Source organism: Barbus barbus (genome assembly GCF_936440315.1).
Source record: "Barbus barbus genome assembly, chromosome: 16".
Classification (NCBI taxonomy): Eukaryota; Metazoa; Chordata; class Actinopteri; order Cypriniformes; family Cyprinidae; genus Barbus; species Barbus barbus.
The window spans coordinates 16,336,628-16,355,117 of NC_136744.1; the positions used below are offsets into that span (position 1 = coordinate 16,336,628).

Here is an 18,490-nt window from a genome sequence, read left to right on the forward strand (position 1 = left end):
AAACTAATCTGTCAAAACGACAGGTTGTGGAATGTGCCTCTTTATGACATAATAGTGTGGCTAAACATGGCCTTCGCGGAAGATGATCAACGCCTGCTTCTACATCACTGAAGACAACAGGATGCTGTACAGTGCCAAGTTGTGTAAAAACACAGTCTTTGCATTGCCTTCCTTCTGATCCCAACATTAGGAAAGAGTGGAAGAAATGTATTTTTATAGAAGTTTCAGACCACGTCAGTAAGAACTCTGTCTTTTGTTCACTTCATTTTATCGTGGATTCGTTTACAAACAAGGCACAATTCGACACAGGGTGCAACATTCCTCCCATCCTGTATTTTTTTCACCACATCCCTTTAGGGGCTCCCTAATATTTTGACCCACATTTGGAGTAAATTATATTTGATATTATTTTAAAATCTATTTTCAATTGTCATAACACTTAAGGACCAGAAAAAAGTTTCAGCCTAGGGCATTTTGAAGAGCCATTTTGTATTAACATATATTTGTTGCCAGTATACTATCAGTAATAATACCTTGTTTTAATTTTTGTTTTATCACTTTTTTTTTTCTTCCAACATGCAATAATTACAGGGGGAATTAATTTACAAGACATGCTTTGCTTTATGAGGGGAAATGATCTGAGTTATGACGTTGCCCAGCTTGTTTTAGTTATATGCTCACACTTTCCACTGGGGCTGGAACCAGATGTAGTTCCTGCTGATGACACAACGGACAGAGCGAAGGAAAGACCTCACTACTTCAACACAACATGAGCTATCTACAGAAAACTCATTTGTTTTAAGGACTTCTGTTGCTGCCTGCATTTGTTTGTACATATTTGTAAAACTTTATGGCTGTTCAGGGAGACCATTTGTACCTCATTGCAATGGAATGTAAGTCTCTCCGTTTCTAAATGGTTTTCAGTTTCTAATTCAGGCTCAGTGTCGTGCTGAGACTTGCACAAATGGTCTTTGTTCAGAGAGTTTTTCTGCGTTGTCTTTGAATTGAATGTTTTTGAATTGAATGTTTATCTCATAATCTTCTTATTTGTGCACATGTATTTTTTATGTATCTATGTTTCTCTAGTTTTTAGAGTCTGTTTCTGCTTTTCTGTATGATGGTGTCAGATAACAAAGGAGGACTCTTCGCTCTTCTGTCTTTGTCAGTGTTTTAGGTTTACTTTACAGAGACTTAGTTTAATCTGCATTAATTCACATTGAGAAAATCAGGACAAGATGGCTGCACTCATCTCAGAAAACTTCAAATTTGTTGCGCTCTTCTTCAAGAGTAAAGATGTAATGATCTTCAATGGCCTTATAGGTTTAGGGACAGTAGCCAGTCAGACAGCATACAATATTTTTGCATTTAACTGTCCCTGTTCACCAAAGAAGAATTACCTGTATGGCCTGACAGCCATTGGTGTACCAGCTCTGGCTTTCTTTGTCATTGGGGTGATGCTTAATCGAAATACCTGGGATGTTGTGTCAGAGTGCCGCACCAGAAAATGTCGGAAATTATCACTTTCTGCTGCTTTTGCTTTGTTGGGCTCCATTTTGGGGAGAGCATTCGTTGCCCCCATCACTTGGTCAGTTATTTCCCTCCTGAGAGGAGAGGCGTATGTCTGCGCTTTAAGTGAGTTTGTAGACCCCTCTTCTTTGGATAATTTCCCTCCTACTACAAAGACTCCAGAGATCATGGCCCGGTTTCCGTGTAAGGATGTACCTGCTCCATTTATGAACTTCTCAAGAGTGATTGAACGCCAGCTAAAGTATGAATCCCAGGTATTTACTACTGTAATATAGTCTTGTTATAGTCGTTAATTAAAAATACACTTCTAATTTTAGTGCATTTACTCAAATGTATGAAATGTATAACCTCTTCTTTTTTTTCTTTATCTAGTTATTGGGCTGGTTGCTGGTGGGAATCATCTCCCTCTCTGTCTTTCTGCTCCTCTGTATGAAACACTGCTGCTCTACTCTTGGCTATCAGCAGGAGGCGTATTGGACCCAGTATCGTTCCAACGAACAAGCTCTGTTCCAGCGTACAGCTGAAGTACATTCTAAATACCATGCTGCTGAATGTGTCAAGAACTTCTTTGGCTTTGTGGCCTTGGAAGATCAGGAGAAGCATCTTCTAGAAGACTGCAAGGGAATCAAGAGCATCATTCCCAGAATGGAGTGGAACCGTGTCACAGGGGTTTACATGTACAGAGAGATTGAGGACACTCCGGTGTACAGCCGCTTAAACAAATGGGACATGTATACAAAAGAGAACAACTGTTAGGTTAATGAAAAACATTTAGTGTGTTCTCTTTTAAATATCCATTTTATGCATTCAGAATTTTTCATTTATTGTTTGTTTTTTATTGCTTTTGTTGTTTTTGTTCTTGCATGGTAAACACGCTTGAGTATTATGTTGATATTTGTCACTGAAGGCTGTAATTCAGAGTGATCAGTTTCTTCCTTTTTTAAGGATAATATGATCTGGTTTAGCTTAGTACAGAGGCGACTGGCAGCTTAAATTGTCATATTTTGATAACGCACAATGCAGTACCCCCTCACTGCAGAACAAAAATCCAGGGGGTGGGGTTGGATCCACATCTAGGGGGTGGAGATGGTAGGTTTAGGGATTAGGGGGTGGAGACCAGTAGGTTTAGGTATATGTAAGGTGGGAGGAGTTGGATCTAGATCCAACCACACCCTCTGGATCTTGTGTTCTGCAGTGAGGACCATCTCGCACAATGAGCTGTCTAGCATCTGTTTTAAGAGACACGATGTACTCTCAGGTTGAGATGACCTCTTGTTATACTTTGCTAAGCAATAAAGTGCATCTGACAAATTAGTGTCTAATGAATTAATAGTAATGCCCACTAAAACATACAGTGTTTGCTATAACAAAACACAATACAAAGTATTCTTTTCCATAAAGATGAAAAAAAAAACTTTTCAGATGACATTATTAACTACTATTGACATGTCATTTATGCCATTTAAGAGAGTTGGCAGATGCTCTTATGCAGAATGACCTACAGAAGTGCAATAGCTTCATCACATATGAAACCATTGTGATGAACAGATGGCAAGCACGCATTTGTAATGCTATCTACAATTAAAGAAATGCTTCCTGTACAAATACAAACAAGTGCTCCCTAGTGAAAAAATATACTAAAATTGAAATGTTTATTTCATGCTAAATATACTACAAATACATTTACATATTTATATACTTAATAAAAATACCCTTTTGGCATACTAAACTGTTATACTTAAAGTGTGCTAATTGGGAACATCTAATTTTGTACTTAATGCACTTTAATTGTGCGGAAGTAGTGCTGAAGTCCAACTGAAGATACACTGAAGTATTTTGATTGTGATAAAGTGGAACTATTGCAAGTATACTTCAGGTAAACTTTAAATATCTTGCATTTAAAGGTCGATATTATTCAAATATCATACAATCCTCATCAGGATTGACATTAAAACACATTTTAGGCTCAATAATAAAAATGTGCATTGTGCACAAGTGGTACTCCAAATAAAGTTTAATAAAAATTTTTTTACCAAAACCATTAACTTTTCATTGCACATTATTCTTTGTAGTGGAAAAAAAATCTTTATATTAATAACTGTTTACTAAAACTGTGGGAGGGTACAGGAACTTTGACTGCCTTGAAAGCTAGAACGGTGTTTTGAACTTGATTTGAGCAGGGATAGGAAGCCATGGAGGGGGCGCAGGATAGATGTGACATGGGAGTACTTGGGAAGGTTGAATATCAGCTGGGCTGCAGCATTCTGCATGAGCTGCAGAGGTTTGATTGCACACACTGGGAGGTTGGCCAGGAGTCATTGCAGTAGCTGAGACGATAGCAGATTGGGGCCTATACCACAGCCTGGCAAATGTTTTGCAGGAGGAATCTGCACGATATGGCTGTTGTTAGTATGGAGGTTGCAGTTGACAGCTCATTGTCTAGTGTGACACCAAGGTTCTTGGCTTTCTGTGTGGGTGAGATGGTCGAGTTGTCTATTGAAATGACAAGGTCTTGGCAAGGGTGTTTCTTGGCTTGAAGGAACAACAGCTTGGTTTTTGATAATTTCAGCTTCAAATGATGGGCGTTCATCCAGGCAGAGATGATTGCCAAGCATGCAGTGATTTGTGAGGGTACCTGGTTGTCAGAGGGTAGGAAAAGAGAGGATCAATAGAGCACTGTTTAAATATAATTGCCAGTTTAACAGAAGCCATGAGAGGTGATCACATGGTAATTGATTTGGTGTACAGGGAAAATACTGATCTTTGTTTAGTGGTGTTGTTGATGAGGGGAAGTGTAGTCCTTTCATGATAACTGAAAATGGGCCCAGTTAACTCAAGCAGTGCATTAGAAGCAAATTTACCAATTAAATTGTTTAATGTGCATCAAAAAGCTCACATGACTGCATAATTTGCTCAGAGAAGAGAAGAAAAAAAATATCTTATTTTCATATGTTTAAGAAATATTCCTGGCTGAATTTAGTTCAAGTTTGTTAACCACAAGGTTTAAACAATATGTAAACATGATTTTTGGAAAATTGCTTATTGCTATTCTGTGTAACGTTGTATCAAATTTTGCAGCTTTGTTGGCATGACAATGCATTGTCATAAACAAAAATATTCTAAACACCTTTAAGCACAAATAATACTCAAAACCAAAGAATTTCTAAGAATTCAGTTAATTCTTTAAATTAATAATAATTTAAGTTGTTTCATAAAATTACAAGCTTCCCATTTCTTTAAAATCATCCAAAAATGTGCCCCATTTCACTTTAATTGTGAAAAAAGGTAAAAGTGCCTCAACACTTTTAACACTTTTCTTTAAATTAAAGACAACAAGGCCAAACGTTTTTGTTAGCCAACATTATGCCACACATTCTATCGATTGAGCTTAACTTGACATCTTCATGGAGATTTAGCAAAAGCACCTTTTACATAACACTCTGATATTGTGCAACATAAATCACCAATTGCATATTTCCTATTTGTACATGAGTTAAAAACACTCACTAAATCTGTTGACTAAAACTGTGTAATTAGCTGTGTTTTGTTTATTTGTTTATTTATTTTTGCAGTGACGAAATTACTGGCGTCACTGCTTTTGTCACATGTTCTTTTTTAATGTTTTGCTATACGGTAGGGTTACTCTCAGAGTATCCTTTGATTCTATTCTATTCTATTCTATTTTTTCCTCTTGCTTCACACTCTCACTGTTTGCCCTCTGTAGTCTCTTGCTGTTTTGGTGACTGCCAGTCAAGCAAAGTGAATCAACCCTCATTCCCCTCCCAGCCTTGTCTTACACAGACTCATCAGGGAGAGTTTGACTCGGCCTGCCTGTCTGCTCGCCTGGCCACTGTCACCTCCTAATTAGCCTTCAGCTGGAGAGAAGTAGGATGAAGAGAGAGAGCACAGGATAGAAAGGGAGAGGGGGAGAGCGAGGAGGCGGCGGGTGAAAGGAGAGCTGTAATCCAGACAGCGAATCACATGAGCAGAGATCTGTTTACAAACTGAGCAGGAGAAAAGTCATCGGCACCATTACGTGGAGGCAGGGCTACTGGAAAAGGCGACAGGAAACACAGGAATCTCATCACTTTGTCTGGAAAATTAATTTTATCCTTTGTGTCTCTGTAGCAGAGAAGCCAGACCAGATGGCGTGAGGAAGACAGCTTTGAATGGGCTGCATTCACAAGCTCTCGCTCTGACCGCTGTGTGCCACCGCTCTTCATTTTCCTTTGTTACCGGGGAAAACACTTGATTGTGACGTGAAGGTGATAATCTTGAGTGAGAAGACTAGAGGAAAGTGGCTGACGGCAAGAAGGGGTGAGCCTTGTGACAATGTTTTGAAGATAGACAAAGAAATCTGTGACTCTCTGTAATGTACATTGTCTCTCTCACTGTTTTGTTATCGTGACTCTACAGAGAGGGAAAAAACTGAAAAAAGCCAGTGACAACAACTTGACGTAGATGGTGATCCATTGTCGATGTCAAAGACACATTGCAAATCTTTCATATTCTGTGCTGCCGCTTGATTTTGGATCATGATGCTGGAAACAAAGAGCGCATGGTGTTCTTTTAACTTGCCTGTGGTTGAACAAAACCTTTTAAATACCAAGAAGTAGGTGTTGATATTTGTCCCCGTGTTGGCACAGGTTTCAACAATGACTGACTTGGCTTTGTAAATGTTTCAACACAAAGAAAACAAAATCGCCCTGCCTTCCTCCATGCGCCAGTGAGAAGCTGGTGGGTGATCATAATGTGTTAACCAGAGGCGCTGAAGATTCTAAACCGTGTTTTTGTGGTAGGAGTTTTGAGAGTGTAAAACTAGTATTATTCATCTGGTTTTGAGTGAGGGGATCGGCCCACTCCTTTAGCCTGGTTTCAACACTGTCCCCTTGGACACAAGTTACTGGATCGTTTGGTATAGCGGAGCAATCTAGCACCTATCCAGTGGTGTAACGGTGAGTAAATCATAACCCCCTCCTCCTCCACCACCTCCTCCTCCTCTTCCCTTCATTTCTAGTGGCTGCATAATCTGGACAGCTCCATAACCATGTGTTATTCACAGAGCCCCTGACCCTCCCACTGGCTTTCTATCAATGTTTAACTAAAATCCTTCTTATATTACTTCCACCCCCTCCTTCACCTGAAAACCCAAGCTTTTTTACCTTTCTCCTGATTGGCACACTCTCTTCCAAGATCTGAACGTGTGTGCAGCCTAGAAAGACACACTATGTGTCTGTATCTATTGTGTGAGACAGAATATTGTCTGGTTGTTTGGCAGCGTTCGACCCTGAGGTCAGTTATTATTGTTTTCCCCCCAAATGGTGCTTCCTGTCTGGGTTTGTGAGGCCTTCACATTTCTTGCCTCCCCCTCAAACCCTCACAGAAAGACCAGATGGTGGCTTTATGGCAGAAAGGGTGCACCACTAGTGTTTGTCTTTCTGCACAGACTTGGCCAGGCTTCACTCTTGTTGCCAAACGCTCTCTTGCTCTTTCTTTTGAAAATGCAGATCTTTATACAGTAAGAAAATTAATGGTTTAATGGTTGAATAGTAAGATATAAAATCCATTACATGCATTTAAAATGCTTGAAATTCCGAAACACAATGTTTATAACACTAAATAATGTTTAAATCATTGTTAACCTGTTTATGTAGTACATTGTCAACCCATTAGGAACTACTAGCCCTAAAGCAACATTTCTGTTTTCAGTTGTAGTTGATTGATATAGCTAGATTTTAGTGTCTTTTAACTTCACTTTCAAAACATGTTTATTGCACTAAATAAATACAGGTTTCATTTATTAAAGCATACTGAAGAACATATATATAGCATGTATATAACAACAGCATTCTTTTTCTACTGTTGTGTGCATGTGTGTGTGTGTATAATTATTATTTTTTTTAATTATTTTTTTTCTGTAGCCAAGCACAACAGTATTCTTTTTCTACTGTCATTGCACTTCAGCACAATGGAGCATTTCTTGTCTGCTTTTGTCTCAATCAGCAAGCACAATGCAATGAAGTGTGGATGTCTATTCTTTATGCTAAGTGTTTGGGTCTATGGCAGTTTGAAAATACTGACTGACATGCTACAGAAAACATTTATATTTTGTCAGAGAGCCCAGAGCAATACTCTTTCTACCATATTATAGAGGCAACTGATTTGTTTTGGATCCAAAGATGACTTAGGATATAGGTTAAACCATTGTTGTCTAAATAATGTTCACTGCTCTAGAAATTCTTCAGTGTGTGATAAAATAGCCCGAACCCGAAAGTCAACATGATACACTTAACAAGGACTTTTGGAGGACTTCTACAAGACTTGATTAAGTAAATAAACACAAGATGACAGTTTGTTTCCATCACAACAAAGATATAGTATGGTTACATCAATACACTGCATGAAAATTCAGTTGAGTTTTCTTTGTGCACATTAACAGCTGTATTTTGCTGTGATTTAAAAATAACATCATAAAATGTATTGACATACTGTTTTTAGATATTATAAGTTTTTATTATATACATTATAATTATTATTATTTTTTTCATTTGTTATATACATTATAAGAATTTTTACCCTCATAACTTTTATGAGGGACAGAACCCAGGTGCAATCTATAATAAACTGTACAGTAAATAATAAACTTTAAAACATAAGCTATTGCACTTATCTGTTGAACACATCATCCGACACCACTGTGACATCTCTTGTTTTTCAGTTTTAAAAGATGTATTACAGTGAAAAGTTCATGCTGCTCAGCAAGGTCCAACAACGAGAGCAGTGTTACATGGAGTTGAGAAACACGAGGACAGTCCGCAGGCTCACAGTATGCAATATGCATGCAGAGGCCACTGAGAAGCGTACACATGAGAATCACAGTGATGTGTGTTGTCTTTCAAGGGTCTAAATAAATATGCAACCCACTCGCATAACAGATTCATGATGTATGAGTCATAAACAATGTCTATGCTTTTATTCCATTTCAATTGTGTATTCATTTTACTGATTAAAAAAAGCATGAGCAAAAATCAATCCGTAGCAGTCTTGAGCTCCCATGACTCCCACCAACAAATATTGTTGACAAAAATCATGGTTTTGTTTGTTCTCTTGCAGCATGCCTGTGTGACGCAGATTAACAGACAAGTTCTGCAAAATGACCACAGACGTCACCGGTCATCTTCCACTCAATGTCTATGTCATCATACTTGGGATAGGCCTCTTCATCTTCATGTTGAGCATGATCTTCTGTTGCTACCTGTTCAGGTATCTTAAACTATATAGCAATTAGTAGTTGAAAGTGTTGTGGATATTTTCACAAAATGAAGATAAATAGCTGTATTAAGCATCACATAGCAACTGTATTTATGTAGCATTTTATTTAATAGACAATGGTAATTCATAGTCCTTTCCATAGGCATAATAAAGAAAGTAAAAATATAATTAAAGTCCATTTCAAAAAACAGAAAAATAAAAATGAAATTTAAAACAGGGAAAAAATGTAATAAGCTGAATGCATTAATACAGTGCAAGTACAGTACATCAAACTGCTGTAGTGAAAGAATGTGAAGGAAAACAGATCATTTTTAATGTAAATAATGCTACATTTTTATATCTCACAGATTGAGGCGACAGGGCACACAAGAACAATATGGATATAATGAGGTAATTTATTTATAAATATTATTAATATACATATTTGTTATATACTGTGTATATATATGTATATACTGTATACACACACACACATGCATATACTAAATATAAACAATATTAATTTTCTTCTCACAGGTCATTCTAAAAGGTCCAGGGAAAAAATTGAGTCTTCTTGGAGTAAGAAACTGCCAAAACAATACCTTTAGTTAACCCAAACGTAAAACTCTGACATTTCTATCATTTACTCACCCTTGTATCATTTCAAACCTGTATGACTTAGGCTACTTTATTCCGTAGAACACAAAACTATTTTAGGCTGAATATCCAAGCTGATTTTGGGACTATCCATCAACTCATATTCCTTATATAAAAAAAGCAGCTTGAACATTCTGCTGCATAATTTATTTATTGTTCCAGCAAGGTTTGGTATGACAGAGCGAGTAAGAATTTTAATTTTTAGCCATCTATCTACATTATTGTTTTACCAATGTATGGAACTACTACAATTGATTAAATTAGAAAAGATAAATAATTAAATAAAATATAAATAAGTTAGAAAATTAGACAGCCTGTAGCTGTCTTTGTTTTTTTCATCCATTCTCTTTCACTCTGCAGCAGACCTGTGCAGTTTGTCTGGAAGAGTTTCGGAGCCGGGATGAACTAGGGGTTTGCCCCTGTTCTCATGCATTTCACAAAAAGTAAGATCTTTTACCATCGTCACATTACCCAACATTTCTCATAATGTTTCTGTATTCTGAAAATAAAACATTAGGATGCTGTAAACACTGATTGATGCTTTACAATGTGAACATTTAAAACAACACATTCCTTCAAAAACATTTAAGCATGTAGATTCCTGACACACAGATTGTTGTTAGAGGCACTAAAACAAGAACCACAAATTAAGCTGTCAAGGCACTGCAACTTAAATATGAGTATAAGCCTTGAGTAACACCTGTCAGACTTTTGGTTATTCAAAAACATCCTGCAGTTTCAGCCTGTCATCTTGTGACGTGGCTATAAAGCACTTGAGTCTATAGATAGCTGATGCATAACCAACCCGTCTCTCCTCTTTTCACTTTGTCTCCTATTCAGGTGTCTGGTGAAGTGGCTGGAAATTCGCAGCGTCTGCCCCATGTGCAACAAGCCCATCTGCAGGCTCCAGCCAGATCCTCCGCAGGGGGCCGAGGGGCCCCAGAACCCCCTGGAGGTGTGACAGAAGAGGGACGTCGCTGCTCCGAGATAGGCAGGCTCTCACACACCTAAGAACAGCGTTTAAAAAAACACCACACTACTAGGGGAGGCGGACGGACAAATCCCAAATACACAACAACCGCCCCTGTCCACCAATCACCAGATTTCTCCTACATAGAAGGGGGGAGGGAAGGGAAGCGGGATTTTCCCAGTGGAACTGAACTGATGTGCCGTATTCTTGGTCATAATGTAGCTTACAGCAAGATAAATTGATGCCTTGTGGACTCTAAACAGACAAATATTCAGACCAGGACAGTTGCACAAAACATGAGGTCTGAGTTCACACTGTGCAATGTGTGTGAATTTACAGAAGTCCTCCTCTAAGAGAGACTGTGGTCACTATTAGTACCATAAGGAGTCATGTTTAGGAAGGCCCAGTTACAGAATCCAAAGTGAGGAGCAGCTCAGTGGCCTGAGTCCTGACCTGAAGGACTTCAGTGAGCTTATCGGATTTTACTCTTGCCAATATTTTGACGTTTGACACTCATAAATGTGTTTGTTTAGAGTCACGGAGGTGTTATGAGTGCTAAAGGGAGCTCATGGTCCTGATGAGAACTCACGCTGTAATTCAGAAGCCTCAGAGACAGATTGGATGAAATGTGGCCTAATTTGAGTTAAGATGGATGTTTTGTACTGTACATTGCTCTCAATAAAATGTAAAGTTTCTGTGATGGAACCAGTTTTTGTGTTCATTCACTCCGTAAAATAATTTTAATTTCCATATATAGATAACTTCTTTACTTTAGAACACCAAGGAATAAATTGCGAATGACTCATTTTAAGGTCTATGTATATAACGTATATGTATATTGCACACACAAACACTATTCATCAAAAAGTCCCGAGAAAAAAACAAACAAAAAAAACCAACAAAAAATGCAAATAAGATTACGCAAATAAGCATATTAGAATGATTTCTGAAGGAATGTGTGACACTGAAGACTGGAGTTATGGCTGCTGAAAATTCAGTTGTCAAAACAAGGATAAATTGCTTTTTAAAATATATTAATATAGAAAACTTATTATGAATTTCACAGTATTACTGTTTTTACTGCATCTTTGATCAAACAAGTAATGCTTTGGGGAGCCTAAATGAGATTTCTTTCAAAAACATAAAAAACAAATCTGTTCATATTCAGAGGGAACAGTACTACATAAAAGATACCTTTCTAACCCTAGAAATGACCTGTTGGTGTAACCTAAAGTCATCAGGTTGATTCAGCATTTTACGGTGTACATTTCCATTTAAATCCCATTCTTAGAACATTCCCCATGACGCAATTCAAAGCAACAAAAAGGAAGTCATGACTTGTGGATAACTTAATTATCTTGTTTGAATTGCTCTGAATTTCATATTTGATGTGTTTATTCCTAGTCCAATAGTCTACAAAACACAGTGATGAAAGTCTTGTTATTCTAAAAGCTACACTGATGAGCTTTCATAATCTTTCTCACCCATGAACTTACAAGAACTGCAGCTGAGGAACACAGGGATGGACAAGCATGTTATTGTTCTTTAAAATACAAAGAAAAAAAGGGGGATGGGGGGGAGGGGGGTATTTCTGAGCTGTACAGACTTTCTTGCTAACCCATATCTGACATTTTGCCAGGATAAAAATATTGCTTCTGAAAATGGCCACTAAAAGGGATATTTTTTTTTTACAAGACTAGCTTCACAGCTATGTCAAGATATAAGCATTTTATATGCATAATTACTGGCTTTGCTTTATGGACTGTAAACACACATTAGCATGTAGGCCTACTTACACTAGCTAGATCAGTAAGCTACCCGCATGTTACCAGTGACTCATACAGCTGTGAAACCCTTTCTGGTGCTCAAACTGAACACTGAACGCTGTGAGCCCCTCTGACTGCATGTGGATATTCAAAATAGAACCTTCTCCTCTCCTCTCTGCATAAATACTTAAGAGGGAAGTTTTATCTCATCAAGGAGGAAATGAAGGAATGCACTTCACTAAATGATTAAATTAGATCTTGTTTATGTAGTAAAATGAATTAAAGCAAATGAAAACAAATTGCCTTCAGTAACAGATGGTGCACTTGAGTGTTTTCTTGGGCGTACATTACTCTTTTTGTTTTCATTTGCTTACGACGTTTTACAATTAAAAGCAGCGAAAATGCATTCACAAACGCTGAAAAGAGTAACTGCGCCACCTGGAGGTCAGAATCATGTCTGACAATATATTCAGTCAGAAAACAGTCATCAAATTGCTAAAACATGTATCAAATAAATAAGACCTGTAGAAATACATGGAAAGAATGAAAAAATCTGACAGAAAATGAAGTATTTGGGTTTATTTTTAGAAGGAACCAATCTTCTGAACAAAAATGAGAATATCATCCAAAAAAAATTCAAAAAAATAACTTTAACAATAACCACAAAACAATCTACTTGTCACTCAAGTAATGATATGATTACAAACATGAAAGTGCGTTAGGCTATCACAAATATCTTAAATTAAAACTGACAGAAACAGTCGGCTCGTGCCTTTTACATTTAACTCTTTATTACAAGCAGTCCCGCGAGTCTTAAATAACTTTGTTTTTTCTACCTCCACAAGACAAGTGCATATATGTTGCCTTGTTTATCTAAAAGTGCACTTTTCTTTGTTTTCATCTGAAATTATACCACCTAGTATAAGGAGTGACTATATAAAAGTGTGTGTGTATGTGTTTTATTATTATCATTATTCCTTCCTTCCATAGGCATTGTAAGCCTAAGTAGATCATAGCAGTAATGTCATGTAGAGGTACTTGTGCTAATGATGCTTTTTGGTAAAAAATATTTTATTCTATCATGTTTGGTTTCATAGTGAGCTTGAGCACTGTGTGCTTGATGGATCCACTAGACATCATGCTGCCTGTGAGTATGACAGCTTTTAAAACAGTCATGTAAAATAATGAGTTTAACTGAGTTTAATTAGTGGTTACAGGGTGAAGGCCCATCCACAGTTGAGGAGGATGAGGAGACAGTGTCTGTATGTTCGAGGATGCCTGAGGTAGTCACAGGTTCCATGTGATACTGTATTGTATACCAGTTGCTGGTAGACAGATGAGGCTCGAACGATTCTGGAGTCATGCACAGAGCCTGGCCATTTGGCCTCTACATTTGTCATGATGCAATCTGCATCACAGATCATCTAAAAAAATAATAAACATGTAGGTCACTACACTGTAATTATATAAGGAATATAAAACACGAGTATTGTAACTATATTTAATTGCAATGAACCGAACACTGGTGCCCAGCTTAGTACAGAACAATCAGTGCTACAGTATAGCCTTCAATATCATCTCAGTGGGATCGTACCTGTACTTTGATGCTATGTACTGATTTCCTATTTCCAAAGTCTGCTTCATCTGGACCAGACAGACACTTAATACGCACATGGGTGTAGTCCAGTGCACCGATAACTTTTGCGAAACCTAGGAAAATTATTTGTTTGGTTTAAAATGTGTCCTGTGTAACATCAACAGTCAATAAATGTTTCCACATTTTATACAGTTATTTGAATTTACCAGCTATTCCATAAAAGGCATGTTTAATGGTACGAATTGCTCTGTGGCCAGGGAATGTGATGAACACATTGAGGAGTCTTTTTAAAGAAAGGTACACAGTTCGTACAGAGTGGCAAACCGATGCTTTGCTGATATTCTCTGCATCTCCAACTGTGTACAAAAATGTTCCACTGGCAAAAAAGCAAAGTGCAATGCACACCGTCTGCAGGACTGTGAGCGCTGTATTGCGGCATGTGTTATTTGCAATGTGTGGGCTCAGTAATCTACAAATATACGCAATCCCATCCCTTGAGAACCTATACCGCTCATACAGGTAGCTGTCATGAAAAGCCAATGGGTCTGACCTGTCCCTGAAAGTTTGCTCTCTTTGAAATGCCCTTCGCACGATAATAGCTCTCTCATCCACCACCTCATCAATGAAAGGACACGCCATGGTTAAGTTTGGAAATGAGTTCAGCTCCCTATTTATACACTTTTAATTCATTCATTACCAAACTCATCAACCAAACTCACCAACTAAACACGTAACTTCTTTATATTTCTTAGTGTTTTTGTACCTTATAATTTCTTACATTTATTAGTAAAGTACATTTCATTTATTTATTTTATTAATAGTGGAATAAAATGGCATGAAATTACCAGCAGGTGCGTACTAATGGTATTCTGGTTAAGCATGAACTAAGACTTAGCCTGACAGTTAGTTTTAACTGTTTTAAGTTTGATTTGTGGAACCGAATCCACCAACAATAAGCCTGACTAACCAAAAGAAGCCTGGCTTGTACCCTAATCTTGTTTTATGGAACAGGCCCCAGATCTCAGCCGAATATTTTTTTTTTTCTGGCGGAGCAAAATCCAGCCACGGCTCAGCCAAATAGATACAATTTGCTTTTAGTTCTTTTGGTTGGCCAAACTCCAGCCAGAGCACAGCCAAATGCTGTTTTAAACCAGGCTGTAAAAAAAAACAGAGCCAGAATCAAGCCAGAAGTGCCTAATGTAAGCCAGACTTGGCCTTTTTTGTAACCAAGCACAACTACAGCTTGCTTGTATGATTATTATATTAATGATAAATTATTAATTAAATGTTCATTTTGTTTAATGACAAAAGTTATGTAAAAATATGTTGTTGTTGTTTCTCTCTATGTGTTTTCCAGTTATTATTATGCAGTGCAAATCTTTAATTTTCCCAGAGTAAAAAAAAAAAAAAAAAGCGATATCTGAATGTTAAACAAAGTAAAAGCAACAAAAACTCTGTAACACTGTTATGATTAAACAGTGCTGCTAAAGTAACCTTTTCTTTTGCCTTTTTTTGCATTTTATGAAATCTGAAACATTTCAGATTATTTAAATCTGTTAGTATGTACATTGCATCAAATAAATAAACAATACTTCAAGCAAAAAGAAAACAACATGTACATATGTTTCCATAAATAATAATAATTTAATATAAATTGATTAGTTTGTCTAACTGACAGGCTACAATAAGATGTTGCTTCATTGGCCAGTTAAGATTAAACATAACTAGAAGGGAAAAAAAGGTTCAAATAGGCATGAAATTACAAGCACCTTGCTTGACCTAATTACAGTGACTAGCCTCATCTCACCAGATGCCCTATTTTGATGGTGTTGGTGGGGTGGGGGTTAAATTCTCATCTTCTGTGGGGGTCACTGTTTACACAATATGCCTCACTTTTCTGTATGACCTCATTGGTCAATATGATTTTTCTATAAATTTGATCAAAAATCTTTAAATGTCTGTTTGATGTCTGCAAACCTCAAACTGTTCTCCATATAGAAGTGTACCTTAGCTTAGCATTGTCTTCTTGTCAGTGGTTGTTTGTTTGATAGTTTATTAAATTAACACAACAGTGTAAACTCGTAGCTCAGAGGTCATAACGCCATACAGATGAATTTTGGAAGAACATACTGATAAAATTAATAATATTAGTTTTCATCAGCAGTATTGATGCAGACTCGTTCTGTATTTTAGGCCTGTGGTTTGGCTATTAAGTAGGACTTTAATCATCGCAATAGATTGTCACTTTTCCTTGTGTTTGGAGGATTACACATTCGATTTTTAGGAACATTTTCAATCAATGGTAACTGCTTCACGCTTTAAATGAAAATCAGATTTACTAAATCCTGGCTTAAGCTGTTAAACTGATAATAGACCTTCTCACTTTCTTCTCTTCAAGACTGAGTAAATCTTTAATCTGCTCAACACTGTCTCAAAGTTACAGGACTAGCTAGTAACATATGGTCGTCTTGCATAGGACAGCCTCCGTCTCCAGACAAGCCCATCATGTGAATGAGTGAAAAACAAGGCTGTTCTACATGTCTGGACCAAGCCCTTTAAACAAGACAAGCAGCAGCTGGCCAGCTATGCCAATCTGCAATCAATGAAATCAAACCAGTGGATTGGATTTATATGCCCAACTGAACAGCAAAATTACTTGTCCAATGCAAAATGACCTGACAGCATGAGCTTATATGGCTTGAACCACACTCAGCTGGGACATGAATTATGTACAAGATCTTTTGTACACAAAACTGATGTACTGACATATGTATTTAGAGCACATTAGCATAGAATGCTACTTTATGCTTGTAGGAAAATATTCAAAGAGAAATACTGTATTTTTATAAAATATTTTACTTAATGTATTTAAGTAATATAATGTGTAGAATTAATATTATATTTTAATTCAGTCAGTGTCAAAGACAGATTTGCCATTTTTAATTAATATATTAATCTAAAAACATTAAATATGTCTTTAATATTAATTAAGAAAAAACTGAACTATTAAAGGTAGTAATTATGATGAGTTTATTGCTCAACAGGCTTTTGGGTGCAACCGTGACTGAATCTACCCATTTTATATGATTAACATGGAACAGATTGAGATAGACAGCTTGTGGAAGACTTCTGACTGTCTCAGTCCCATTGAGACACTTAAATCAATTATTTATTGTCCTAGAAATGTTTTTCATATGGTATCGTCATTAGTTTACTTCAGTAGTTTAAAATCCAATCTACTAAACATACAAACTTAATTTTCACAAGTTTATATATAATATAAGAATGTTTTATTAAATTAACTTAAATATTCAATTTGTTTTCATTTTTTTATTTTAACATAAATATTCAATTTGCCAAATATAATATTATGCATTTGCTAAATGCATAAATGTAATTGTAATATTACTATAAATATAAGCATTTAATGTCTAACATGCATTATTAATTATAGTATGAAATATAATAATATATCAGTTTAATATGTAATAAAAATCTATCTGTCTGTCTGTCTATATATCTATCTATTTATCTATCTATAATTAAAATATAATCATTGTAATATTTCAACATCACTTTAATACAACTAGCATACAGTATATAATATATTTATAGAAAGAATATTACATTATTAATATTAATGATTATATTAAAATGTTAAAGTCTTCATAAGACAAAAAAATAAATAAATGCACATTTTGAGAGCTAGAATCTAATGGCAAAATCAAATTGATTCCATAAAGGCAATTACTTGCAAACAATTTTCTCATCTAAGAAATACAAAGATGTCATGTTTGCTTAAAGATACATGCACTTTTAATTAGGTAATGGTCAATGTTATCCACCCCTGGTTGATGCAGTGGCCCTGGCCAGATGGTAAGTTATCTATGTCTTTAACGCATGGTTTCCGTGATAGACCAGCCAAAGTTAATTGGAATGTCATTAAAGTTTGAGTTAATGGGGGTTGGGCTGGGGAGCTAGTTTGAGTGCTCTAGTCCTGCTGTTGGATATGTGTGTTTCATTAATAATAATGGATGTTTGGATGAAGCAATAAGGGTGGGGCTCCACCTGCTGCCACCTGTTAAAACTCTATATAAGCATCAGTCATCCTTAAGGCAGAGCAGAAGCACTATCTGGATTTACTTCACTACACGGACAACAAGAGGAAATTTTCCACCTCAGAGGCTCCGTTTACAAGACCACCGTTGGCCTTTGAGAAACTTTGGCCCAGGAGTCATGAAGCCCCGCAGCCCGAGCTGTGCAGATTCTGGGTCAGAGTCGGACTCTAGAGACCCAGAGAAGTTTGAGAGTGCCATGCGGCGGAGGATGGCAGCCAACGCTCGAGAAAGGAAGAGGATGCAGGGCCTGAACACCGCATTCGACCACCTCCGCAAAGTGGTTCCTCAGTGGGGTCAGGACAAGAAACTCTCCAAATATGAGACACTGCAGATGGCCCTGAGCTACATTATGGCTCTCAACCAAATCCTGACTGATGCCAGCAGACACGCAGCTCCTCAGAAAGACTGGCTGAATCTACAGTTTGATGGCCTACAGCCAGAGATCTATTCTTGCTTTATGCGCTATAACTCCCCTGAGGAAAATGACTGTATGCACTCCTCCTTCTCCTATCACTATGAAAGCCTCTAAGCTCTCACTGACTGATAAGCAATGGTGCGTTCAATTGTATCTTTTTTAAGATAGATACAGCAGTCAGTAAATATA

The 18,490-nt window shown here is 37.0% G+C and overlaps 3 protein-coding genes across 9 annotated transcripts; all 3 read left to right on the forward strand.

Moving 5' to 3' along the window:
• The first annotated feature begins 703 nt into the window (after nt 1–703).
• Nucleotides 704–2,836, forward strand: LOC306882245 (calcium homeostasis modulator protein 2-like). 3 transcript variants are annotated; one of them, XR_013785228.1, is made up of 3 exons: nt 704–1,781; nt 1,900–2,549; nt 2,688–2,836. XR_013785228.1 is itself a non-coding variant. In XM_079436749.1 (2 exons), the coding sequence occupies exons 1-2, from the start codon at nt 1,236–1,238 to the stop codon at nt 2,281–2,283; spliced, it is 930 nt and encodes a 309-aa protein (XP_079292875.1). In that variant the 5' UTR covers nt 704–1,235; the 3' UTR covers nt 2,284–2,835. The 3 variants fall into 3 exon arrangements, 1 of the variants encoding a protein (XP_079292875.1); XR_013785229.1 differs by having other exon boundaries at nt 2,723–2,836; XM_079436749.1 differs by having other exon boundaries at nt 1,900–2,835.
• On the forward strand, nt 704–11,109 carry LOC306882248 (RING finger protein 122-like). Of its 5 annotated transcripts, none has more exons than XM_079436757.1 (7): nt 704–893; nt 5,656–5,844; nt 8,641–8,790; nt 9,147–9,189; nt 9,316–9,357; nt 9,796–9,878; nt 10,276–11,103. In XM_079436757.1, the coding sequence occupies exons 3-7, from the start codon at nt 8,681–8,683 to the stop codon at nt 10,394–10,396; spliced, it is 399 nt and encodes a 132-aa protein (XP_079292883.1). In that variant the 5' UTR covers nt 704–893; nt 5,656–5,844; nt 8,641–8,680; the 3' UTR covers nt 10,397–11,103. The 5 variants fall into 5 exon arrangements, with proteins under 5 accessions (XP_079292883.1, XP_079292884.1, XP_079292882.1 ...); XM_079436756.1 differs by having other exon boundaries at nt 726–893; nt 5,656–6,482; XM_079436755.1 differs by lacking the exon at nt 704–893 and adding an exon at nt 5,944–6,482 and having other exon boundaries at nt 5,507–5,844.
• A 6,895-nt stretch (nt 11,110–18,004) lies between these two features.
• On the forward strand, nt 18,005–18,415 carry LOC306882247 (transcription factor atoh7-like; the record flags this gene model as incomplete). The annotated part of the gene is made up of 1 exon (XM_079436753.1): nt 18,005–18,415. The coding sequence occupies one exon, from the start codon at nt 18,005–18,007 to the stop codon at nt 18,413–18,415; it is 411 nt and encodes a 136-aa protein (XP_079292879.1).
• Between the last annotated feature and the right edge of the window lie 75 nt (nt 18,416–18,490).

Bases quoted from the DNA above. Each gene is read 5' to 3' on its own strand.
- LOC306882245 (XM_079436749.1), top strand. From the start codon at position 1,236: ATGGCTGCACTCATCTCAGAAAACTTCAAATTTGTTGCGCTCTTCTTC. The intron at 1,782-1,899 runs GTATTTACTACT...TTCTTTATCTAG, and splicing joins AGCTAAAGTATGAATCCCAG to TTATTGGGCTGGTTGCTGGT.
- LOC306882248 (XM_079436757.1), top strand. From the start codon at position 8,681: ATGACCACAGACGTCACCGGTCATCTTCCACTCAATGTCTATGTCATC. The intron at 8,791-9,146 runs GTATCTTAAACT...TATATCTCACAG, and splicing joins TTCTGTTGCTACCTGTTCAG to ATTGAGGCGACAGGGCACAC. The intron at 9,879-10,275 runs GTAAGATCTTTT...TCTCCTATTCAG, and splicing joins TCTCATGCATTTCACAAAAA to GTGTCTGGTGAAGTGGCTGG.